General features: G+C 46.4%; 1 protein-coding gene across 4 annotated transcripts in view; it reads left to right on the top strand.

The window, feature by feature from the left end:
- LOC147251581 (protocadherin-1-like) overlaps nucleotides 1–27,201 on the top strand; it is a 163,839-nt gene that overhangs the window by 113,878 nt on the left and 22,760 nt on the right. The window contains exon 5 of one of the 4 annotated variants that reach the window (XM_086222370.1): nucleotides 4,704–6,174. The exons of the other annotated variants lie outside the window; for them this stretch is intronic. Coding sequence (XP_086078496.1) covers nucleotides 4,704–4,762 — 59 coding nt within the window. The 3' untranslated portion in view covers nucleotides 4,763–6,174. Of the gene's footprint in view, nucleotides 1–4,703; nucleotides 6,175–27,201 lie in introns of those variants that run through there. 4 annotated transcript variants of the gene reach the window in all.

Below are 27,201 nucleotides of genomic sequence, written 5' to 3' on the forward strand. Positions count from 1 at the left end.
GGGGGGAATCGGAACAGATAGAAGGAGCAAATAAAGGAAGGTACAAGCCACGCCGCTGCCACCAGGTCAGTTTTGTCCTCGCCTCCAGACTCTGTTGTCTGGTGGTGCATGGCGTTGGCGAGGTCGAGCCACACTGCAGCTGAGCTCTGTATTCATTGCTCGTCGACAGGCAGTGAGGAGAAATTAGCCGTCACGATTGCACGTCAGAGGATGCAGCCGAACTTCCTGCGTCTGCTGATGTCATAGAAGCCTGTAGACGCACGACAACACGGCCTGCAGAATAGAGAAGAACAATTAACAGCTCGGCTGAGCTTGGACTCGAGTTCCCTTTGTCTGAAGTCGCCGATGTTCACGGCAGGACTTCAGGCTTCATCACGTCTCTGAGCCTCTCCTCGCTACTGGACGGCAGCGGTCGTGATTGTCCGGCACACAATTCTCACTCCATGTTTTGTGAAGCGCTACATCAAAATAAGAGCAGAACAGCTAAAAGTTCTGTCAGCGAATGTCCAAGCGAAGCGTTGAGATGAACACGTGGTTCGTCTCTTAAGAGACGAAAAAAGGAGTTAGAAAGATGAGCGAGCGCAATGGGTCGGAGCAAAGCAGCAAACGAGAGAAAAGATTCAGCCTTGTCAGGGGGAACCGGCTCTATCCTGAGAGCTCTTCAGCCCCGCGGACACACCGCTGCTCTCCCACGGCCATTTAACTGATTTAATTCTCCAAAATGGAGCCTCTCTGTCAGTCGGAGCACTTCTTTTCTCGGCTGTCACATTTGAGCCGCTCTCCTCAGCCTCTCTCATAGTAAATCTATTTAACAGCGGCACATAAAAAGCAACATAAACTGGAAGGATGAGCAGCGTAAAACAGCACAACAAGCATGCCGGGACCTAATAAAGACCGCCATTCCGCTGACGACTGACAATGTTACCTAATGCGGGCCAATAAGCTAATGCTAACTGATGACGACGGTGTGACTGGATGAGATGCCGTCAGCTCCGCCTGTCACGTCACGCTGGCAGCCAGCGAGAACCCTCATCTGGCAGTGAAGAACATTCAAGATGTTCATCGTCTTTAGTGATGTCACATGACCAAACATCACATCTCCATGAAGGAACGTGGTGTGGTCGAAGCTTCCTGTCATGTGATTCAAACGCGTCCAGATGCATTTGTGGATGTTGTGATCAATAATTTTCTGATTGGCTGAAGTTGGAAACTGATGATGACCTATTCAGGGTCCAGGTGGGGTTCACACCTGAAGTTTTGGTTTGGATCAAGACTTCCAATAGGAAGGGGGGGGGGGCACATGGGCGGACGAGCACGCTTCTCCGCCGTGAGGCTTTACCTGACTGCGTATTCTGTTGTCAAGGCTGATCGCCAGGACCGGGAGCTGGACGACGTGATGATGAAACTGAGAGCGTTCTAGTGCAACGACACTGCCATAGTAGTGGAGTTAGAGAGCCTAGAACGTTCTCGCTGGTTCATGGAGAACCGCTGGTACCAGCTCACAACAGAGGACACCTCAGGGCACCTTCACATAGAACCGGTCTCGACCAAAGTACTGTCCCCCATGAGCGGGCACTTTACTTCTGGAGTTCTGCCTGCAGGACACGTCTCCGCCAGCCTCTCCAGGCTTCGCTCTGACCTCTGACCTCTTCTGCTGAGAGGCAGAAACTTTGTCTCAATATGCAAGAAAACAAAGCAAACAAAGCAAAGCAGCACAAACAGCAGCGGCTGCATACAAAGCAGCTCGGGGTACAAAATATAATTGTGAGGCGTCCTTGAAGGAAAAACGCATCCTTATCATTTTCACAGCCTTTATTAGAGCCGCGTAGGAGAGTATTTAGATGCTTTTCAACTGCTTTTGCAGGGTGAAGAGTGAGCGCGAGTAACAAAGTCAGTTTTCATCAAGTGTTGGAGGCCAAACTGCCAGCATGTTGATGACATTCAAAACTGAAGCAACTGAGGTTTGCTTATTGTTGAATTCCTTCCAATAATGAGCGGGATCTTTCTAATTGTTCTCATCCATGATGGAGACCATCACAAAGTTTCTTCAAAGAGGAAAAACTAAATCTGTGGTTCTCTTCTGAGCGTGAGGTTGAAGAACCTTTTGTCAAGGTTTGTAAGTGTTTGAAGCTCCGCTCTCAGAGGACGACGGCATTTGAATCCTGCGTTTTGTGTTTTTAACCTCCTCTTTGAACAGACTGGTGACTTAAAGCCTCATAAGCTTTTTTCTATGAACACTCTGGCTTTCTTTTCACTTTTATTCAGTTCATCTGCAGTAAACAGCAAGGACAACGATCTCGACTTGGAAAACCACACGATTCTTTTCAAATGCACCACGTCTCTGAAATATGAAAACCAGACACAGAGATTTCATGAGAGGAGCAAGTCCGACTTATGCTGCTGCTGTAACTGGAATCTGCGTCTCAACGCAGAGGGACGGACGTACAAGTGTGCAGTATATACGTATATATACATATATACAGTACATATTAGAACAAACTGACATGCAGGAGAAAGCATAAATCTCAAAGTCATGAACTTTGATTCAACAGAGAAGGAAAATGTCCCACAAATGGGCGTCTGTTGCAGCTCCTCCCTCCTGTGTGGCTTCAAGGGGAAACGGTCACAGGGAAGTCTTGTGTTCTCCCTCCGTCAACTTCAGAATAATATTTGCAGGGGTAAATCATTTCAGAACACACACACACACACACACACGCACACACACAGACTTAAATATGAACCCACGCACGCTAAAATGACACGCGGTATCTGCCTGAAGCCGTCTGTAACCTGCTTGGATTCAGTGCCGGTGTGACCCACTTCCCAGATCAATGACATCTGGAGGGGGAGGAGGAGGGGTGGGGTCACAGGGAGGTGCTGATGATGTCTAACAAACGCGCCCAGCAGGAGGTAACCTCTGGAGCAGGTAGCGTGGAGGAGGCGCTAAACGAGGACGGCGTCCAACTGTGTGTTTCATTATGAACAGATGCTACCGCGATGGGAGGGAGGAGGAGGAGGGTGGAGCTGAACAGGAGGAAGAGAAGTGACAGAGTAGGAGAGAGGAGAGGAAAAGGAGGGAGGGAAGGAGGGAGGGATTAGATGGCGACTGTAATCCCTGGAAGCAGGAGCTGCACCTCCGTCCGTGTGCGTGCACATTAAACGTCCCACTTTCCTGAAGTTAAAATGAAACGTCACTCACACATGAATGAGTGAATGCAAGGTCATGACTCGCTGCAGCCAACCAGCTGACTCTGTGTGTGTGTGTGTGTGTGTGTGTGTGTGTGTGCGCGCCTCCAGCCCTACTGTAGGACTTTGTAACATGAAGGTCATTAAACCCTTTTACATCATGTAAAATCAAACAAAACTTTCACCTCATTTGCCTTGTGTTGCTTTGCTCTGTGTGTGTGTGTGTGTGTGTGTGTGTGTGTGTGTGTGTGTGTGTGTGTGTGAGTACTTGTGTGTGACAGCTCAGATTCTACTCAGTTTTTTCAGTTGCTTAAGATGCTCTGGCACAGATTTATCAGTTGAAAGCACAACATCCTGGATGACACTTGAACGCATCACAGTAGCCAGGACATAGAAGACATGGATCCACGACGTCACATCAAACTCCCCGAAACAACACTTGAGCATCAACGTCCCTTGTTAGGTAATCAGAGGTGAACTGGGTTGGGCCCTTCTCCCAGTGGCCCAACCCAGTAACAACCCAGCAACATCTGGCTTCCGTCTGCAGGGGAACAAATGGTTTAATCGGTATGAACAGATATTAACTTGAGGTCACATGACACGATACAGGCTGGAGCAGAAGATGTCAAATATTGAGATATAAAAAGGTGAACCCAAAAACACAGTCAGAGCCCTCAAAGCTGCTTTCCACTGTAAATATTTCTATAAAATTTGTTTACGTCAAATTTGTGACATCTAAGGTGACGTTAGTGAAACAGGAAGTCAGAGTCACAGAGCCACAACGATTTACAGGTGGCGAGAAATGCAGCCTGGTCATGTGACTTCCTCATAAGGGCACTTCAGAGGTAGCAACAGCCTATTAGCTAAGTTTTTGCTTGAGTTTGCTAGCACAGTGTCCCCAGTTCGTCTGTTATTTGCCACAAAATTTAAATGTCTTCAACGCGCTCGACCTCGTCCAGTCCGACGTTTGCGAGGTAGAAGAGACCACTGTTGTCGTTCCTGCTGTTCTCGCCCTGGTTCCTTCTTCAGTTGGCGGCTCATGTGGACCGTTAGCTTAGCGTTCAGCATCAGTTTGACGCACTAGCAAACATTCACAGCCTGATCCTTCCGTGGCTCTGCGTGGAGGCTTCATGATGGTTTTGTGCTCGTTGCTGCAAACTCTTGATGTTCAGAAGTTTGAGCTCATGTCAGAGAATGTTCTGCTTCTCGTCTGATCATCTCATGTTAAGCATCACGAGCAAGCATGTTATCTGCTGTAGCAATTCTAGAAGTGCTGTATTTATTCAGTTGTTTATAAGTTTTTTTTATCTGACCTGTAAGAATTCATTTTGGCGGTCCTGCATTTTTTTAAGTAACTCCTTTTTCAAACATTATTTTTTTCTTCAACCAGCTTTTAATTGATCCTCCTATATTTTTTGACATTTTTTTTCCCCCCATTGATGAGATATTTTGCATGGAATGTGTTTTCTGCGTTGCGTTACCTGAGGTGTAAGACGTTCGTATCTATCCTCTTGTAGGTGGAGCGTCGTCGAGCGCCGAACTGGAGAGGGTGGCCGGACAAAAAAGACTGCCTTAAGACAAAACTAAAGACACAAAGAGCAACTAAAGCTTCTTGTTTTTGTTTTGTTTTTTCTTCCTCCGATTTACAAAAAGAAACCAGATTAAGTCCCGAAGCTTCTTATTTTTCCCTCTCTGCTGCAGTTTGGAGGAGTCCCCCCCCCTCCTTGCCTGTGGTCGTGAAATGCTTTTTTGCCCTCCCTTCATGTCTCTTGGAACAAGTTTCCGTGAAGGAGAATCGAATCACAAAAAAACGGACGAGAAAAACTTTTGTTGGAGAAAATGTCCTGAATAACAAGGAATTAAATATGTCTGATTCTTCTGGGCTCTTTTTGTTCCCTCCTCCATCTTGGTGCGCCATGTTTTTGGAAGCTGGATTTGTACTTTTTTGTCGACACTGTTCTCTGTGTGGATGTAACGAAGCTTCGCGTGGACTCGATAGCAGCGGACCATCGGCTCGCACCTCTCCTGGGGTTTTTGCTCTTGTTGTTTTTTTTCCTGTGTGAGAACTCTCGCTCCCCTTTGTCTTCCCAGGCTCACATTTTAAGGGTCAATCATCCCTTTTTTGTTTTCTGCTTCTTGAATTTTTCTCGTAGCCCTGGTGCCTGTAGTTGATGATTGACAGTCAGGGTTCGGAGGACAGGGTGAATAGCAGATAATCAGCTCGCCCGCCTCCTCTCACCGGACAACAGCATCTCTGCTAGAATCTGTTGTGAAAATCTTTTGGTCTCTTTTCGTCCCAGTCTGCTTCTGTCGTTCCTCCCTACTTGAGCTAAAGCAGACTGACAAATGAGGAGATGGAGCGTAGAAAAGTAGTCTAGCTTAGCTTAGCACAAACCATTAGCTTGAAAATACCAGCAAATTTGAGCTTATCTTATTCTAACTTCCCGTGCCTTTGCAACAAAAATATATTTGTTTGTACTAAAACTGACGATTGAACTATAAATGTTTTTAAGCCTTCTTTTATTTTATTGGTATAAACCAGGCTCTACAGAAACATAATTAGCAATCAGCAACATTGACCTAGACAATGCTAGTCAATAGCTAATGTTAGCATCTGCAAATCTCTCTAAACTTTGACCACAATAGTTTCAAAAAGACTAATTTAGCTTTGATACAGTCGCTTAAGTCATGTGTAAAATTAAATTTAAGATAGTTACTGCTAAGGTGCTAATGCTAATGTTGAGGACAACTATGACTAATGTTCATGGTGATTCATAACACATTCACCCTTGAAGTTTGCTGGTTCTTAGTTTTGAGAGACAAATATTTCAATTATTTGGTTTAGATTTTATCCGTCCATCCAATCACAGCACAGTTTGGTTTTTACATGAACCTTGAACCTACGCAACATCATTAGCCTGGAGTTTGTGCTAAGCTAAGCTAACACACCTTAAATACACTGATAAAGGAGGAGTCTGTATAGAGTAGATCAGTATGGGAGAACGAGTACATCTATCTGTCTATCTATCATCTATCTGTCTATCTATCTATCATCTATCTGTCTATCTATCATCTATCTGTCTATCTATCTATCATCTATCTGTCTATCTATCTGTCTGTCTATCTATCATCTATCTGTCTATCTATCTATCTATCTATCATCTATCTATCTATCTTTCATCTATCTATCTATCATCTATCTGTCTATCTATCGATCATCTATCTGTCTATCTATCTATCTATCATCTATCTATCTTTCATCTATCTATCTATCATCTATCTGTCTATCTATCGATCATCTATCTGTCTATCTATCTGTCTGTCTATCTATCATCTATCTGTCTATCTATCTATCTATCTATCTGTCTATCTATCTATATCCGTCTATCTGTCTATCTATCCATCTCTGTCTATCTATCTATCCATCCATCTATCCGTCTATCTGTCTATCTATCCATCTATCCATCTATCCGTCTATCTGTCTATCCATCTATCTATCTATCTATCTATCTCTCCATCCATCTATCATCTATCTATCTATCTATCTATCTATCTATCTATCTATCTATCTATCTATCTATCTATCTATCCATCTATCCATCTATCATCTATCTATCATCTATCCATCTATCTATCTATCATCCATCTATCTATCTATCTATCTATCTATCTATCTATCTATCTATCTATCTATCTATCATCTATCCATCTATCTATCTATCATCCATCTATCTATCTATCTATCTATCTATCTATCTATCTATCTATCTATCTATCTATCTATCTATCTATCATCTATCCATCTATCTATCTATCATCCATCTATCTATCTATCTATCTATCTATCTATCATCTATCCATCTATCTATCCATCTATCTATCTATCATCCATCTATCTATCTATCTATCATCTATCCATCTATCTATCCATCTATCCATCTATCTATCCATCTATCTATCATCTATCTATCTTCATTCTTTTCTATTCTATGCTGCTACTGCATTTTGGAACCAAATCACATCTTTGTCTCTTTTTCTCTTCTTCTTCCTCTCCATCACATTTGTCTTTTATTTCTAAATTGGAGTTTGCTGTTTGACTTCCTGTGATTCCAGTCACTCAAACTCTCCATTGACCTGTCAATCAAGCCTCTAAAGACCGATGCTCACCTGCCAGTCTCAGCGTGGCTCTGCGGCTTCTTCCAGTAAATAGACCCGTGCAGGACTCGGCTGGCGGATGACTTCCAGATCTTAGCCTGGACTATTTGTGTATAACAGTGTGTTTCTCTGAATTATAGCAGTATGTTTATGGGGTATAAACTAGTACTACGGTGTATGAGTTTGAGTATTTGTAGTCATGGCTGGTTTGCAGTAGGAATCGAGCCGAGCAGCTGAGTGAGCAGACTGCCGCTGTACCTGTGAATGTACTTTGTATTCAGAGGTTTTTATTACAATAAACAAGTGCTGAGATCATTCATTCCACCCCTCCAGGCTTTTATGTTCTGACGCGATGAGATGAACTTCACTTTTCTGCTCTTTTTCTGAGTTGAGCTGAGAAAACGTTTTTTAAGACAACGGTGTGGTGGAGGCCCCGACGTCTGACGTGTCTATAAGATCAGCGCTGCAAACGATTGGTCGACGCACGCCCTGCTGATGTCACGTGACCCAAGCAGAGCTGTTCAGAGCTCCAAATGGTTGAAAGATTCACTTAAAGGACCAAGGAAAAACAAGTTATACATGTACACATTTATGTGTATACACACACAGTATATACACACATATATACACATACATATACACATACATATATTCGTAAGTTTATATATGTGTGTATGTATACATCACATACGTGTATGTGTGGATATATATTTGTATGTATATAAACACACTCAAATAGACATATGTATATATATATATACATGTACATTGTATATATATATGTACATGTATAAATGTATACATATATTATGTATACTATATATGTTGTATGTATACTATATATTATATATACATATAAATGTATATACACACATCATGTAAATACATATATAGTGTGTGTGTATATATAGTGTATATATAAATTTAAACAGTATATGTATACACATACAGAATAGATATGTATATCTATTCTGTATATTTATCGTGTATATATATACATATATATGTATATATGTATATATATACATATATATGTATATATGTATATATACATATATATGTATATATACATATATATGTATATATACGTATATATATGTATATATGTATATATACGTATATATATGTATATATGTATATATACGTATATATATATGTATATATGTATATATACGTATATATATGTATATATGTATATATACATATATACATATATATGTATATATGTATATATATATGTATATATACATATATATGTATATATACATATATATACATATATATATGTATATATATATGTGGTTAAAAATTGGAGCTCCTGCCTCCCACTGAGCTGCATAATGGATCGTTTTTATTTGACGCTGTCGTGTCTTCATCCATTTGGGGGGCGGGTCCTTCCAGTCTGTGCCAGAAGTCCGTAAACAAGGAGCTCAAAGATTCTTATTGTCTATCAACTTCCGATCATTTTGTTATTGAAGCAGCAGACAGCGGCCCAAGTGTTTGTCAGGCTGTTGTCACCGCCATGGAAGCTCTGCAGATTCCCTCTGGTACCCTGCAGTCATTCTCTGACTAATTTTCCCCTTCACTGACAACTCTACACCTGGTTACACACACACACACACACACACACACACACACGCACACACACACACACACACACACACAGCTTCCTGGAGTGAGTGTAGCTGAACTTCTGGTAGAGTCTGGGGTTTGAGAGTTGAAGGCAGCATTATTGTTGGAGGCCTGCAGGTCCGGGTTCATCGGGACTCGATGTCTCACTGTCACACACATCCTAGTGGGTTAGAACATTGATGACATCTGGACTCCCAAAAAGAACCCATCAAAGGAACAAACCCTCCGCCTCTTCTCTCTTCCGTCACAGGTCCTTTTGACCAGGAACAAATGTTCTGAAAGACCCTTCATGTACCAGGGAGGCTGCTCCCGTCCTGGAAGACACTCACATTCTGTTCTTTTTACTGGATCTTTTGTTGTAAATAGAGAGCTGACGATTTGTGTTTCCTAGTGTGTGTGTATGTGTGTGTATGTGTGTGTGTGTGTGTGTGCTTGGTCCATACTTAGTGCTGCCGTTATATTTTAATTAAAGCCGAACGGCAGGCTTAATTACTGCCATGATAAACAACATCTCTCCTCTCTCTCTCCACTCTTGTCTTCAAAGCACTGACAAAGCTCACCCAGATGTACACACACACACACACACACACACACACACACGAGCCTGCAGAGTCGGTCTCAGCGGTGCAGCAGAACTGTGTTTATGGCTGTTAATGAAAACTGAGGCCAGAGTCCCAGAATCCCAACGCTAATCACCATCCAAGTCTCTGGACAGGAGATGGAGGGAGCGAAAGAGAGAGAGAGAGAGAGAGAGAGAGACCAGGACACGCCAGCACGCTCACGTCTGAACATGCAGGAACAGATAAGAAGAGTGTGTGTGTGTGTGTGTGTGGGGGGGGGGGGGCAGCAGGTCACTGGCGTGGAAACACTCGACATGTTCAGTGAAACATGAACTCGCCGTTTCCTCTTTAAGAGGTTGGCTGATATTTCTATTTCTGGTCTGAGCCGTCATGGACGTGCCGTTGAACAGAAGCTGGCAGGACGTGCGGCCGGTCGCTCCTACGTCACCTTACATAGGTGAGTGCATCAGTGCAGGTGAACCCGCTAACCAGCCCAACCTGATCGAAAATGCTGAAGGGCCGTTTTTCATGCTCCCTTCTGGCGTTTTTTGTCTTTTTCAAAAAAACTTCCATGCACCACACGGTCGGACGGTTGCTCCTCCAGACGTCTCTCCAGTTCTCACGGTAGATGAACTCTTCTTCTACTCACTGACACACATGATGTCTCTACCGCCATCTACTGGCAGCTTTATGGAGCAGATTGTTTTTGCTCCAGATTGAGCGAGTGTCCGCAGAATTTCAGAGAGTTTGAGGTCATAAAAATGTGCCTGGAAAGTTATTGGTAAAAGTGTGTATGAATCCTGAGCAGCGGTAATAAAAATAACAGCAATAATAAATGTTCTGGTGTCAAAGCGGCTGTGAACCAGAAATGAACCGATTCATCTCTGATGTTTTCACACTGTGAACCTGGAAATAATCCAGAACTCAGAGTTTATGAAGCACATTCAGGCTCACTGAGCTCAAACTGGCTGCAGAAAATGGAGCGTATAAAGAGACATGGCCGCCCAGAGAGTACTGTGTTCAAGAGGATACACAGAAATGTACTTCCTCCTCCACTGAGACACATATTCCTCCTGGCAGGAAGCACTTCCCCTCTCATTCCAGAGATGAAGAAGTTTATCACCCAAAACTAAACAACAAATTTAATTTTCTTGTGGTTTAAAGGCTGACATTCTGCATATCCAAAGCTGATTTAGCCAACATTTACTGATGCTGATGATGTTCTTATTATACATTAAGTTTTTGATGATTTCTTTATGTAATCTCAATTACAATAAACAGAACAATCAAAATGATGCCGAAGTAACAGCATCATGATTCTGATCTTCATAAAATGTGACTTGATGCTTTACCGCGTCTCCTCTCACCCCAGCAGGCCAGCAACTGTTAAATGCTCATTTTTCCTGATGGAGTTCAGCTGAGATCCGGTCCAGTTTTCCTCATAATCCCTGAGCACCAGGTTTACTTCCGTACTCCGTCATAATCGCTACCGCCACTAGAGGGCGCCTGTCATCTGGACCTCATCTGCTTGTCTTTTGATGGTCTTCCTGGGAGGACGGACTCTGTGTGTGTCATGGCTAATTGTATTACTGTAATAAATCATGTTGTCATATCTGTGCTCCTCAAAGAATCAACGTAATTGAATCAAACTAAAGTAACAAGATGAGATCAGATCGTATTTTATGATCATCACAGTTTAATTCTGCCAGATATTTTTGCATCAGCAGCTGCTTGGACTATAAAGCGTCTTCCAGCCAGACTGTTACTGTTAACGCCAAGACACACACACACACACACACACACACACACACACATACATGCACACATATAGACACAAAGCCAGGGCCTCCAAATAATTAGTGAGCCCTGAAGTCTGCAGCAGTGTATTCGCCTGTGTGTGTGCGCGTGTGTGTGTGTGTGTGCGTGTGCGTGTGTGTGTGTGTGTGTGTTCATGTCTGGACAGTCCTCCTTAATGAGGAGACAGAGGACAGTCTAGTTTATAGAGAAAACCTTCCAAACCCCATTACTGCACTGGTTAGGGTGTGTGTTTACGAGCAGGAGTGTGTATCATCACGTGTGTGTGAGACCATGTACTATTGTGTGTTTTTTGTCTCTCTGAGTCAGTATTAGTCTCTATGTTGTGTGTGTGTGTGTGTGTGTGTGTGTGTGTGTGTGTGTGTGTGTCCCACTCTGTCCTCAGTAAACAGTGACTTCTCATTAAAGCTTTCCGCTCGGCTGCCAGCGAGTCCTGCAACCTGGATAATCCACTCCCCACCACTCTCTCTCTCTCTCTCACACACACAGACACACACACACACACATACACACACACACACACTAAAGCTCTTTCCAGCCTGCTGACTTACAGACCTCGTATCAACTCAAGGGTCACCTGGAGAGAGAAAAAAAGATGGAAGAGGAAAGATAAGAGAAGGATGGATGAAAGAGTGTTGGAGGAGTGGAGGGCGGGGGGGGGGGGGTGTAGGTCAGCAGAGCCACAGGGAGAGTGGTGTAAATATAAGACTGGTGGTGTTTCATGTTGAGGAATGAGAGGAGGAAGGTGTGAGGAGGAAGAGCCGGAGACGGTCGGAGGATAATCTTTTTTATTCACCTCATCATCAATGGTATTGTGGGCGGAGCCATCTGCTAGCTGCTCCAGATCAAGACCGCAGCGATGGCGTTTACAACACGATGAGTGTGACATGACGGGTCACCGACTGCTGGCAGTGATTAGAAGAACCACCAAATAAACCTCAGCATTTGATTAATAAACCTCAGATTCAGAACAGAAATAAAGCTGCTAATGAAACGGGCTAATAGAGAAGGTTCATGTCCACGACACACACACACACACACACACACACACACACACACACACACACACACACACACACAAACACACACCTACACACACAAACAAACACACACTCACGCACACACACGCAAACAAACACACGCAAACAAACACACACACACACACACACACTCACGCACACACACAGCTGTGACCTGCACTCAGACCTGAGTAGAATTCACATCTGAACAAGCCGCGTGTCCACGTTCCCGGCCACAAACACACATTCATCTTCCGTAACCATAAACTTCTGAACAGAACCGCCGCTTCTCTTCAGACCCGCAGTTTATCAAACCAAATGCTCCAACTCTTATTTAGTTGTGTGAACCCTATAACCGACAACTTGGTGAGCATTAAGGATTTTTTGCAAATGTTTGTACGATTTAGTGGCGAAGAGGAACGTTCTTGGTCAGCGTTTATCAACGGAGGTTTGAACCAAAGGGAGAACAGAGAAAAGGAAGAGGACAGAAATACGAACACAGTTTTCACTTCCAAGAAGAAACCAGGTTTTTATGAGTCACGCTTGTTGGTTTGCTGTCACTTATGTGCTTCGGCCCTGATGATCAGAAATAACAGCAGATGGTGCAGGTTTGAAAGGTTCTTAGTGGCTGGAACCGGCTCCTAGTTGCCGGAGCCTGCGCCTAGTGGCCGGAGCCTGCGCCTAGTGGCCGGAGCCTGCTCCTAGTGGCCGGAACCGGCTCCTAGTGGCTGGAACCGGCTCCTAGTGGCTGGAGCCTGCTCCTAGTGGCTGGAACCGGCTCCAAGTGGCTGGAACCGGCTCCTAGTGGCTGGAACTGGCTCCTAGTGGCCGGAGCCTGCTCCTAGTGGCCGGAGCCTGCTCCTAGTGGCCGGAACCGGCTCCTAGTGGCTGGAACCGGCTCCTAGTGGCTGGAGCCTGCTCCTAGTGGCTGGAACCGGCTCCAAGTGGCTGGAACCGGCTCCTAGTGGCTGGAACTGGCTCCTAGTGGCTGGAACCGGCTCTGAGTGGCCGGAGCCTGCTCCTAGTGGCTGGAACCGGCTCCTAGTGACTGGAACCGGCTCCGGGTGGCTGGAAGTAGTTCCAGCTGCATTAGTGAGCGTGAGGGATCATGAGGAGAAGAGAGGTGTCCCAGGAGGAGTGTACAAACGAAGCTCCTCCTACACTCAGGAGTCACAGGAACATCTCTGAGCTCAAGACTCCCACTTAGTGAGCACTTACATGGGAACATACACTTTTTTGGTGAAGTACGACTTGAAGGAACAGAGGCAAGAAACGAAAGCAGTCAGGGATAGGAGGAGGGTGAAGATGGTGGAGAGGAGGAGGAGCAACGGGGAATATAACAAGTAGAGGTGTGCCGAGCAGAAGGAAAGGAGGAGAACAAAGAGTCATGGAAAAGGAGAAGCAAATGCCAATGAATTCTAGGAACGAGTGTGAAGATGAGGAGGTGGAGTGGTGATGAAGAGCAGCAGTGGTTAAGATGTCTGTGTAGGTTCTCATTCATCCAGGTCATCGTAGATCGAAGCGAAGTAAAATCTGGTCAACTGGACGTAAGTTTACCTTGAAGACGTTTCACCTCTCATCCGAGAGGCTTCTTCAGTTCTAGTGAAGAGTGTGGAAGCTCCAGCTTATAAACCTGTGTGGGAGTGGTCAGTGCCATTGTGCTGTTATTCACTAGAACTGAAGAAGCCTCTCGGATGAGAGGTGAAACGTCTTCAAGGTAAACTTCCGTCCAGTTGACCAGATTTTACTTCGCTTCGATCAGCAGTGGTTAAGCTGGTGGAGGAAGGCAATGATGAGGAGCTGTGGAGGAGAGAAGGAGGCGGAGCAGCTGAGGGAGTGGGTGTATTTGGCGGGTTAATCCTCTCCCATTAGCCGCTCCTCTGTGTGCTGTAAGGATTAGCCTGTTGTCTGAGCTCCAGCAGGTCGGGGAGCGGGGGGGTGCGCTTGCACCGCCGGCCTCGCCAGGAGCCTCCGACGTCGGGCACAGCAACCCACCGAGCGCTCCCTCCCCTCTCTGTCCTGGGGCTCGGCGAGGATTCTACGTGAGTTTGTTAGTCCAGCGTGTGGTGCTGAATAGCCAATGAGGTGATGATGGGTGCACGTTACCCTGGGCAACGGTTTAAAGGCCCTCCCCTCAATTAACCTCTTGGCTCACACACACACACGTATTTGAGCGATAACTCAGGCATTGATATGCAAGATACAACATCATGCCGCCTGTACACTGATCGGGTCAGGTTGAGGCTGCTGCTCATAATTCATAACACACACACACACACACACACACACACACACACACACACACAGCTTAGCGGAGGATGCTGTATTTACAATTCGGGTCACACAGGCGGAGATAAAAACACACCGAGGCGAACACGGGTCAGTGGTGCTGCTGGTGCTTCTAATGCAGAGCACACACACACACAGACACACACGCACACACACAAACGCACACACACGCTTGTGAACACACCGACTGAGGGCAAAGCATCACTTATGATGTTTGTAATGCTGAACACAGGCTCAGTTTAACTCTGAGAACACACACACTCGTATTCCCAGTGCAACACACACTCTCCGGCTCTACACACTCGTAAACTGAACTTGCTGTCATTTGATGCTGTTGGTGTGTATTCAGGCCAACTTTAACTTTCTGTAACCTGAAGCGTGCGATTGGTGGAGCTGGTAGTGGGGGCGGGGCCTAGCCTGGGAGGCTCAGCTGCAAACGGCATGCAGACAGGCCAGCCGTCACATCACATCACTCAGCTGTGTGTGTGTGTGTGTGTGTGTGTGTGTGTGTGTGTGTGTTATGGTTTGGGGACACGAGTGTTTGTTTGTGTGTAGTGAATGGGAGCGTAGCGCTGGTTCAGGGGACACGAGTGTGTGTTGCGGAGAGGAAGTGCTGTCCAGAGGGAGGATCTTCTTCTGCTCCAGTTATAGCGGTCAGACACCAGCACAGTCCTCCACGTTCCACTTCCTGTCCATTTCCTGGTGACCTCTGACCCTCGCTGGCTGATTTTAGTTCCTTGGGGTCTGGATAGTGTGTGTGTGTGTGTGTGTGTGTGTGTGTGTGTGGCAACAAAGAGAAGAAATAAATGAAGTGAATAAACTGAATTATTTTCCCCCTTCATTCTATAAGGATCATAAAGAGCCGCTCTCTTATACTTTAATGAAAGACAATAATAATAATTACAATTCATGTTTTCATTTGACTGATGTATATAAATATACATGTGTACATATATGATATCATATATGTACACATGTATATAAATATACATGTGTACATATATGATATCATATATGTACACATGTATATGAATATACATGTGTACATATATGATATCATATATGTACACATGTATATGAATATACATGTGTACATATATGATATCATATATGTACACATATATACATGTGAACACACACACACACATATATAAAATACAGCCCCCATATGTGAATGTATAGATATTTCTATCATTATCTAGAAATTCTGCCAAAAGCAGTGTGTGTGTGTGTGTGTGTGTGTGTGTGTGTGTGTGTGTGTGTGTGTGTGTGTGTGTGTGTGTGTGTGTGTGTGTGTGTGTGTGTGTGTGTAGGGGGGTCTTGTCAGCTGTGAGCGGCTCTGATGAGCTGCATTAAAAGTAAAAGTTCACTCTGAGTTCATTTCGATTAAAGAGTCTGGACGGAGGGACGAGCGAGTCAGGAGGGTGTGAATCAGCACAACTGTTATCCGTGCGAGCAGCTGACTTGGAGGTTCCGAGGAGATTCACGTGGATCAGAAAGATTTACCAGCTGACCTTCCCGGGTTTACCTCCTCTCACCATGGAAACCTGAACCACCCGTCCTGCGAGGTTCTCCGCTCACGTTTCCTGTCGTGTCCTTCAAGTCCAGCCTCAGGGTCATTCATCGCCACCATCAGAGCTAATTAATCCTAATTACAGTACTCCTGCAGTAGCTGTTGTTAGGGAGTCTGTTCCTGCTGCAGGCCCCGCCCCTTTCCTTAGCACACTTCCTGTGGTTTGAGGAGTTCTGTGATGTCACAAAGCATCAAAGTTACCCAGAATCCTAATTTCCCTTGATCCTTGGTTTTGAGACAGAGATGGAGGGGGAGGGGCGGGGTCTCCTCGTTCTGTTTTTCATGTTCCGTCATGTGCAAATGAAACATTACTTAATTAAGACGAGTCGCACAAAAGTCCAGCAGAGTCGTCTGTCAGTCGGGATGCTGGCTGGTGCTGAGAGCCTCAGGATGAACTCAGCCTGGGAACTCTTCAGACGCAGAACCAGGCGTGTTTCAGGGGGAGGTTCTCCTCCCGCTGCTCCTCACGCTGCTCCTCACGCTGCTCCTCCCGCTGCTCCTCACGCTGCTCCTCCCGCTGCTCCTCACGCTGCTCCTCCCCCTGCTCCTCCCGCTGCTCCTCACGCTGCTCCTCCCGCTGCTCCTCCCGCTGCTCCTCACGCTGCTCCTCCCCCTGCTCCTCACGCTGCTCCTCCCGCTGCTCCTCCCGCTGCTCCTCACGCTGCTCCTCACGCTGCTCCTCACGCTGCTCCTCCCCCTGCTCCTCACGCTGCTCCTCACGCTGCTCCTCCCGCTGCTCCTCACGCTGCTCCTCACGCTGCTCCTCACGCTGCTCCTCCCGCTGCTCCTCACGCTGCTCCTCACGCTGCTCCTCCCGCTGCTCCTCACGCTGCTCCTCCCCCTGCTCCTCACGCTGCTCCTCCCCCTGCTCCTCACGCTGCTCCTCCCCCTGCTCCTCACGCTGCTCCTCACGCTGCGCCTCACGTATCCCAGACGTTTCATGAAATTCCCCTCTGCTCTGTCCCTGATTCTCCTCTTCCTCAGCTTCTTCCTCCTCTCTGCCGCTGCGACCTCCTAATTTCCCCGCAGGGATCACAAAGTTTCATCTTCTCTTATTAAACTTCACTTGCGGCGTGGGAGGGCGTGAGTGTTTTCAGTCTGCTGGAAGACGAGGAGACGCAGCCATGCGCTAAATTGTCCTTGTCATCAGCGTGTCACCAGCAGAGTCGCTAGCCTTAACGAGGACAGCGTGTCTGCTCCTCTCTGAGGGTCTATGTGTGGCGTCCTCATCTCACAGTCGGGACACATCGGTCCCACTGGGACGACTCTCACCGCACGGCTGGGAGGACGCCGCCACACACTCTCGAGCTGCTGTGCCGCTAATTAAGGAAGTGGACTCATTTCATACCTGGGAGGGCCGTCCTGCTGCTGCTGGACGCCACGCGTGTCACACTTCAACGTGCCTCTGATCCCCCGTTACCACAAAGAAGAGTCGGTTGGTGTCTGAGCTGAGGGAGGAGCGTGCTCTAGCGCCACTCAAGCATGTGTTTATGATGTCATCAAACGCCTTCGTCCCCCATTTTCTCTGCAAAATGTTTGTCCCAGCTGCAACAGCCGCGCCTCCATGGAAACGCTTTTGTTTGACACTGTCGTCATCTTGAGTCTTTACACGTGGAGTTGACCGTGGTGCTTGAGAGGAGACGAGCGCGTCTTCCTGTGACTGTGGACTGTGGACTGGTTGTTCTGGTCCTGAGGGACGTGAGCTCCACTGGTCCCGGTCCATATTCGTCCCAACACCTACTTGGGACCGCCGTGACTCTCTGTCGCCTCTGGAGGTTCAATGATGAATCACGTCTGAGCGCCAGTAGCAGGCCTCTTCTGACCTTTTCTTTTGCCTTTTCACCTGGATTGTTTCTGTCCATCACCTTGTCATAGCTCCGCCCCCTCAGATCACCCACATGCTTCCTCTGTCACCTTGTTGTTGCCCCCCCCCCCCCAAATCACGCTGAACAGGACGTGCACCAACAAGGTGGAGGGAACACAAGCCAACGCCCCCGTGTTGGGAGGCCGCTCTCCCTGAGCTCCTGACCGGTTCTACCCCTCACCTGAGAAGGTGGGCCCTCCCCAGGTCTGACGCTCACCAGGAGAACACCAACGCACTCGTACGCACGCCCCTTGTCATTATGATTGGATTCTGATTTCTTCCCTCCAGTCACTTTCTTGGCTGTGTTCTGTGTGTCGCTGGCGAGGATCCAGCCCCTCCTCCCCCTCTCGCCTCCCCCTCTCGCCTCCCCCTCTCGCCTCCCCCTCTCGCGCTCTTATAGGATCTCCTTTGTAAATGGATCCTTGGCCCTGGCCTGCATTTGCATGGGCAGGAGCCAATAAGGCGTTTGGCTGGGGCGGCGGTGGTGGTGGGGGGGGCTGTGAGAGAGGAGGAGAATCTCATTTACATTTATAACGAAGGCTTTTCTGCAGGCAGCCAGAGAAACAGAAACACAGGAAAATGGATTTATTTATGTATGGTTTTGTCAGAGATTTCCCCCAGCGGTTGAAGGCGATCCAGGAAGCCAATTATGCGTTGTATTGCAAGCTTGAGAGAGAGATTTCTTTTAATTTTGTCTTCTCAGCGCGCTGTTTCCCCCGTATCCCCCGAAAGGAAGAAAAAGGGAGAAAATTGCAGGCAAGAAGTTGTTGAGCTGAAAGGAGGAAGAGGAGGGGGTGAAGAGGAGGAGGAGGTTAGGGCGATTCCATCATCATCAGCTCATTGTCCTTCCTTGTTGTTGTTGCTATCAAAGGCGCTCGCTTTCATCCGCTGCCTCGTCTTCTTCTGGGCTCCAGGCCTCCTTCACTGAGACGAGCTGTGGGCTAAAATCTTCCTCTTTCTTGCTTTGCTGTAAATGTTGAGAAGATAAAATACAGAAGCACAGAGAGCAGAGTGACTTCACATCAGGACAACGGCTGAGACGCCGGCTCTTTTTCACTGTTGCCAAGAGTCTTTTTTTTATCAAAAAGGCTGAGAGAAATAAAGGCATCTTATATTCTCCAGGATTGTTTTTTTTTTCATTTTTGCCTTTTCTAATCTGCGATGCAAAAGAATTAAAGTGTGGAGCTGAGCTCTTATCTATTGCACGCAGAGAGAGAGAGAGAGAGAGAGAGGGAGAGAGAGGGAGAGAGAGGGAGAGAGAGAATAGGCGAGAGCTGAATAATGAATCAAACACACTCCAAAGCCTTTTACATTTCCTATACTTCACCTTAAATATTGAGAGGCCTACTTCTCAGCCCACTGCTCCTTTCAGGCAAACAGATAAACTTTCAAGAAGCGGGGCACCAGGGACTGAGCTGCTCTGCGTCCTGCGTTTGTTTCACTCGGATGTTGTTTTGCTGTTTTACACCACACTCCCCCGCTGACATTTTGCATAATGTGGACAGAGCGACTCCAGGCTGAGGATGATCTGAGCAGCTGGACGGCTCCTGATGAATGCTGGGGAGGGGAGGGGAGGCCGGGGGGGTGGGGGGGGGGGGCTGCTCCAGTGCTGCATGGAGACGTCAGGGGGAGTGTGTTGGACGGGAAAACCATGAATTTAATCACGTTTCCGGCCACAGATCAGCAGCTCTTAGCAGCGCTTTAGTCTGGATTGCAGCCGCCGAGCAGTGAACAAACCATGCATCTCTGACAAAGACATGCAGAAAACTATATACACACATGTGGTATGTGTATATATGTGTGTATATATAATATATGTATATATAGATATATACATATATTATTTTATATGTGTGAATATGTTTTTATATATACATGTATATTTATATATGTATTTATATATGTATATATGTAGATATAAGTATGTTATGTGTATATATATACATACTTACATATATATGTATGTATGTGTCTATAGAATATGTATATATGCATACACATGTATATACATTTATGTATATATTTATATATGTATGTGTATATATACCTATATGTATAGAGAGATATACACACACATATACATATATGGAATTTTCTCATATCTCTCATGTTCAAGCTGTGGCGTAGCTTCAACCGCGAGGCTGTGGAAGTGATAACAGGAACAGCAGGATTGTATTTTAGGTGAAATATGAAATAAACCTTTTGAACACAAAAAACAAAAAATGAATAAATATAAGACAAACTTACATTCTGGTTTGGAAGAGAGTCTGAATGAATAATAATAATGATGATAATACTACTACTACTACTACTAATAATGATAACAACAACAACAACAACAATAACAACAGTAATTATAACAATAATAATAACAATAAAACTAACAATCGTAATAATGATGATAACAACAACAATAACAATAATAACAATAACAATAATAGTACTCACAAAAACATTTTCAAAAACTGCTGTGAACATTATGAATACTTGGATACTTGTGTGGCAGCAGTAGAACACACACAGCCATCATAGGCATGAGAGAGTACAGCTGGTTGCGTTCAGGACCAGTTCAGGGATTTTGAGGTGGGGGGGCTCAGGTCCACAGGAAGTGAGAGTAGACTTGACCTCTGACCTGCTGGTGTTTCCTCTCCGCCTCAAGGATCGAACCCCGTCTCTTTAGGTCGACAGAAAAACGTCCCGCAGGTTGCCGATGAGCCTGAACGTCTCGTGTTGTTTGACATGTGATGGCGGTTTTGAGGAGCGCCACCTCAAGCTGCCGCTCTTTAGCTCTTTAGCGTGCAGCTAGCTGCTAACGGCGCCCTGCAGACTCTCCTGCCTGTTGTTAACAGCCAGTGAACTCGGCGCCGCTGCAGCAGCAACACGGGATGGGAGAAGGTAATGTGATGTTAATTACCACGGGGTGTCGATAAATCACTCACAATCATGTCATAAACATGAAGGGGCCCTTCATGCATCATTATGGCTCCCGGAGACCAGCGAGCTCCAGCCTTTCGCCGTGACACCCGTCGCTTTGCATAAAAGTCCCTCCATTACGCCGCCCCTTTCATTTCACTCACATGACAGCAAGGCGTTTTTCGCCTCCATCACGTCTTCCTTCACTCGGATGTCACATGGAAATGTGGCTCCTGCCGAAGCTCCATCAAGCCGCAGTAACGTGGCGATGGGGCCGAGGACGCCGGTCACCAGACACCTCGTTATCATCGATCACTTGATTGATGCACTTAGAAACATTTTATGAAGTAATTAATTCAATTTGCATTTGAATGATCTGTCAGTCTCGTTTTCATCCACTCTTTGGTGGCTGCGGGACGGTGAGGAGTCAGGACAGACGGCCTCAGAGAGGAGCGATGGCGGCTGACCTCAGATCCGCGGCGTGCCACTCCCACGGTGTTCACGACTGAGTTATTACTGTCAGCGGCATCTCGCTCGGATGAATGCACCTCCAAGAGGCGCACTGAAAGATTCCAGCTCAAAATCTGACCGCCGTTCAATTCCACGAATCGATGAATCAAAATGAAGCCGAAACTACGACGGCGAGCTGGACAAAGTCTGAATTCGTTCTTGGTCACGTCTCTCACAAGATGACAAGCGAACGACATCTAAAATGGTGGTTTTCTGGATGTAATCAGCAACAGGAAGTCTGAGGTGTTGTCATAGTGGTTGTGGTTTGATCACATGACCTATAGCCAGATGCTGGCTGTGCTGCCGCGGTGGATCTCTGGCTTCCAGGCAGGGGATCTACTTGATCATTTTCCTGCTCTACATTCATTAAACCTCGCTTTTATTGGAGTTTTTTGGAAACTTTAATTCATTTGATTATAAATTGGCAGGTCAGATACTTGGAAGGTGTCGCCTGTCAGGCTTCCAGCTCGCAGCACGCCATGTTTCCTTGCTATTAGCAGGGCTATCCTCACCCGCCCCCTGGCTCGTTCTCATGAAGTTCCACTTCTGCGGCCTCGCCTCCATTATTATTTGTTGTTGTTGTTGCCGATGGTGTCCTTCACCCCAGCTGCACAACCTTCGTCTCAGGTATCGGAGGCACTGGCCTCTTTTATTTCCTCTCTCTGGTTATTTAGTTTAATTGTGTTTGCGGTCTGAACTCCGCCGTCTCCGCGTGATTCAGATCTCCAGGGACCATCCTAGTAGCATAAAGGTCAAATAAAAAACACAAAATAAAACGAGAGTGGCTCCCCCGCCTCCCTCTGCGTAAATCTCCATATCTAACGAGCGTGGAGGTGACTCTTAACGACCTGGCTTCGCTCAGGGCCAGCCAATTAGAGCGGCCGAGGAGGACGAGGGCGCTCTCTGTGTCCTCGCTGCTCTCGCCGTCTGAACATCTGGTTGGAGTCCGTGTCCGTCTGCTGTAATGTTGAGTGTGTAAACGGCTCTATTAGTGGCAGCGCGTGTGTGTTTGGACTGATAGAGGAAACAACACAGCAGCAGCAGGTACACACTTGCTCCCGGCGCAGACGTCCAAACCCATCAAGCACCACCTGAACCGACCGCCAGACCCCGCACAGAGACATCCAACATGGCTGCCGGAGGGCCAGCTGCCTGCCGCGGGCTGAGAGGGACGCCACGACCAGCCTTCCTCTGATACACAGATTAATTGGTCTGAGTTGAAACGGTCACTAAAATGTTAAAGCCTTTCATTTTTCAGATACGACCTAGAGGATCAAAAATATTGCCGGCTTCAAACTGCCGGGGTCAAAGGCGCTCTGAGCGCTCAGCAGCAGCGGCGACCCCCTCACGACCTCCGGAGCCCACTCGAAGATCGGGTCACGCTCACTTAATTTCATCAGTTCAGAAGATTTTCGTGCTGTTTTTGTGTCTGCAATGAAGCCCAGCACAGCGATCTGCCGCCTCTGGACGCGGCGTCGGCCCTCATCTCTTTACCTGCCCGCCAACAGGCGCTCAAAGCAGGGTTCTCAAAGTGGGGCTCGGGGTCTTTCCCGGCAAAACAGTTTCAGAGAGGAAACCGTTGAAGGAAACTATCAGTAATTTTTCAGCATTGTTTCCCTGTGACAAGGAATCCAGGACATTGAGTGGGTCAAGGCTGATTAAATCAAACCGGATTACTGAGAACAAAGTTGTACTTTAATAATCACCTTGTTGAATATTTTTCAAGTCGCGAAAATGACCAAAACTATATTTTCCAATCAAGCGTTTTTGAGGCTGCTGGACATTGTTGTTAGGACTAGTTTGATCAGGATTAATACAAACACACTCACACACTCTCACACACACTCATGCACCACAGAATGCTAAAGTGAGTACACACCATCGCTCATCTCTCCTCTGTTGGTCCAAACTTTCTGCTTCATTTGAGCCCAGAGTGCATCATAGCTCCTCTGCCAAAGCTATCATCTGCCACATTGCATTCTGGGTGTAATGTGCCCCGGGGCAGTATTAGATTTAGCTGGTATCAGCCTTATTTGTTCACTTTACCCAGCCGAGTACACAGCGTGTTCCCGGCGTACAGTGCGACTCCTCATCCACTTAGCCGCCGCTAGATAAGAGCGTTCTTTATCCTGCTCATCTCGCACAAGATAAAATGCACTTTGTGCCGAGTGGAAATGAGATGTGGCGACAAAGCGCATCTTTAAACGAGGAGGTGTTTCTTCATTTCCAATAACGATGGTCTATATAGAGCGTGAAATGCTTCCAACGGTGTGTGTGTGTGTGTGTGTGTGTGTGTGTTAGATGGAGAGATACAGCAACACCATCTGAGTGTAAAGTCCAAATAAGTGAACATATCTAAATGAAGGTTGTAGAGGGACAAACCTGAATCCCATTTTCTGCATCACTTGTTCAGAGACGTGTGTGTGTGTGTGTGTGTGTGTGTGTGTGTGTGTGCGTGCGTGCGTGCGTGCGTGCGTGCGTGCGCGCGTGTCAGCGACAGCCAAATGTTCAAGCAGGACATCCATCGGCCAAACTGGCGTCTGACCTCCGAGAGTCACATTCACTTGTTTATTCTTCACCTGCTGTTGCATGTGAACCTCCAGGAGCTCCAGGGAGAGGAGGAGCCAAAGATTTGACTTCTGGCACCATGTGACACTGAAGTTTCAGCTCAGGAGCTGACAGCTCTCCCAACATCCATCAACGTTTCGAACAGCAATCAAACACTAGAAATGTTGATTACTTTGAAGACATAGAAAAATAGAGAAGAACAGGAATGGGACTCAAAGCCAGGAAATTTAGTGGAGAATTTCTGATTGTTGGCATCTGGTTCCTGGTCTCCAGGTCAGGGACCGAAACTCAGCTGGTGGTTCCCAGCAGCTGGAGATATCAGCAGGTTCAGTTCTACATCAGATCCACCAGTAAACACCAGACCGGTGGATGGTGGAGGTTCAGTTCTACATCAGATCCACCAGTAAACACCAGACCGGTGGATGGTGGAGGTTCAGTTCTACATCAGATCCACCAGTAAACACCAGACTGGTGGATGTTGGAGGTTCAGTTCTACATCAGATCCACCAGTAAACACCAGACCGGTGGATGTTGGAGGTTCAGTTCTACATCAGATCCACCAGTAAACACCAGACTGGTGGATGGTGGAGGTTCAGGTCTACATCAGATCCACCAGTAAACACCAGACCGGTGGATGGTGGAGGTTCAGTTCTACATCAGATCCACCAGTAAACACCAGACTGGTGGATGGTGGAGGTTCAGTTCTACATCAGATCCACCAGTAAACACCAGACCGGTGGATGGTGGAGGTTCAGTTCTACATCAGATCCACCAGTATGGAGTCATTAAAGGCCATCAGGGGAAATGCAAGAAGCCTGAACTTAATGGTGGTGATCTTGAAGTCATGTGACCCTGGTGTAGCACCTTCATCGGCTAACGTTAGCTTAGCACTGCTAACCATTGCATTTAGGCTTCAAGGAACCATTAGGAACCCTGGAGATGACCACTTCCTGTTGGAATAACAACATCTCATTTCCTGTAGAGTTCTTCCATACCGGTATCTCTACTCATACTTTGACCTCAGTCCTTGATGCTGAATTATACTTTTCTAAAACTAATGAAAATCCATTGAACAAACTGAGAATTACATCACAAATCTTTAGCTTTTTCTTCCCGCTCCTCATTTGCATTTTCACATTCAAAACAGCTTCATGACCTGACGACACAAACCAGTTTGACAAAATCCTCATGTGTCAGTTTCAAGTCTTTGACGTGTCCTCACTGATAAATCCTGAGGTCGACTCGCTCCTCCAGCTGCTGGTATTTTGGTAGAACTGGAAGTGAAGTGATGACATGATGACAGTCACTCAGCGCTGCAGCGTTTACGTTTGCAGCACATTTGAGTGGAAGCGACTGACTGGTGTGTTTTTATTGACCATCGGTGAAGATTCCTCCTCCTCCTCCATCCTTCTTCTTCCTTCAGTGGCGTGAGGCGGATGCATTCACGACTCCATCGTAACAGTTTTTGATTTTTTTCCTCCGACAAGCCGATCAGCTGATGGTCAGCAGTCCGACAACACGGTCAGGAGGGAGGAGAGTTTCCTCCTGCAGTTTTAAAATTAAATCACATCCAGTTTAGTTTAGTTTCTTTGTTTCTACATGTGAAACATAAAAATATAAATATATATAATAGAAATGTACAATAAAACAGAATATTGCCAAAAACCCTCCAGGGGCTTGAAAGGTCTCTGTAAATATTAAGAATAATAATTAGCAGTTATGTTTTGAGCACATTAACGGACAAAATCCTGATCTGACTGGAATTCAGCTGGTTTCACGTCCGTCTCTTGCACGTGCGCAATAAACCCATCCGTCAGATGAAGCACATCTGAGGCGGCGCTCCCGTGTGGCGCGTTAAAGATAAAGAATGATCAGATAAAAAAACAACAATTAATTACACAGTCGAAACGATCAAATTAGACTTCATGGAACGCAGGACCACGGAGCAGCAGCACCTCGGCCAGACGAGCTGCCTGATTGTGTCTTTTCAAGTTACAGCGATGAGTAGATGGTAAAAAATGAAACTACACACACACACACACACACACACACACACACACACATGGCTTCATATGAACTTTGACCTCTCCTATGTAGTTTAAACAGACTATAAAAGATAGACTGTGTTGTGTGTGTGTGTGTGTGTGTGTGTGTGTGTGTTATCAGGTTGACCAGCAGAGCAATTGTGTGATATGATGTATCCCATAAGTCATCAGCATTCCTGCTGACTTTTGATCTGGCAAATCTCTCTCTCTCTCTCTCTCTCTCTCTCTCTCTCTCTCTCTCTCTCTCTCACACTCTCACACACACACACACACACACACACACACACACACACACCAACAGCCAGGTCATACACACCAGCGTCTTTACAGGTGGTCTGAAGTGAAAACACACACACACAATCATTAACACACACGCTCATGTTGGTGTGAACCTGAGGTTTTCCTTAAGGCGTTTTGTTGACCTTTGACCCCTGCTTGTGTGTGTGTGTGTGTGTCCAGCCTGTAGCAGATATTCTCTCTCACCTCTCCTGAGTCTCTCATCTCTTCTTCTTTCCTTCCATGGCGTTTGTCTCTCCGTCGTATTGCTGGTTATTTTGTTCCTGTGTGTCTCACCGGCAGGAGCAGGAAGTCTGCTCGTGTTCCTGCCGACGTTCCACAGAAATCCATTTATTTTCCATTTGAGTCGGAGCTGAATATTTGACTGAGAACACGTTTGATGACTAATTCATCAACTCAAGTCCACTTTTCATTCATGCAGGGAACAAACTGTTGTTTGTGCTGGACGCCGCTGCCGCACCGAAGAAGCTGGCGGCTGGTAAACGTGCCAGTCTGATCTTCTCCACATGAGTTTGCTTGTTTGGTTTTCTGGTACCGGGTTCTGGAGCCAGTGCTGACACCGGCATTCCGGACTACAAGCTTTCCTTTCATGTCCTGATGCTCTGGTGAACCAATAGGGGGCAGAATAGGGTCAGAAAGTTGGGGGTTCTTCTGTCGGAAAAAGGAAATGCTCACTTCCTTAGCATTAGCTCAGCAGTGGACACTCACTCGTGCAACTCTATGTTGCCTCATGTGGAAGAAAGTGGTATGACAGGACAAGATGGCGGCGTTAGCT

This window comes from Aulostomus chinensis, chromosome 13 (assembly GCF_037954235.1).
Source record: "Aulostomus chinensis isolate RoL2024-O1b breed Wild chromosome 13, RoL_Achi_v1.0, whole genome shotgun sequence".
Classification (NCBI taxonomy): Eukaryota; Metazoa; Chordata; class Actinopteri; order Syngnathiformes; family Aulostomidae; genus Aulostomus; species Aulostomus chinensis.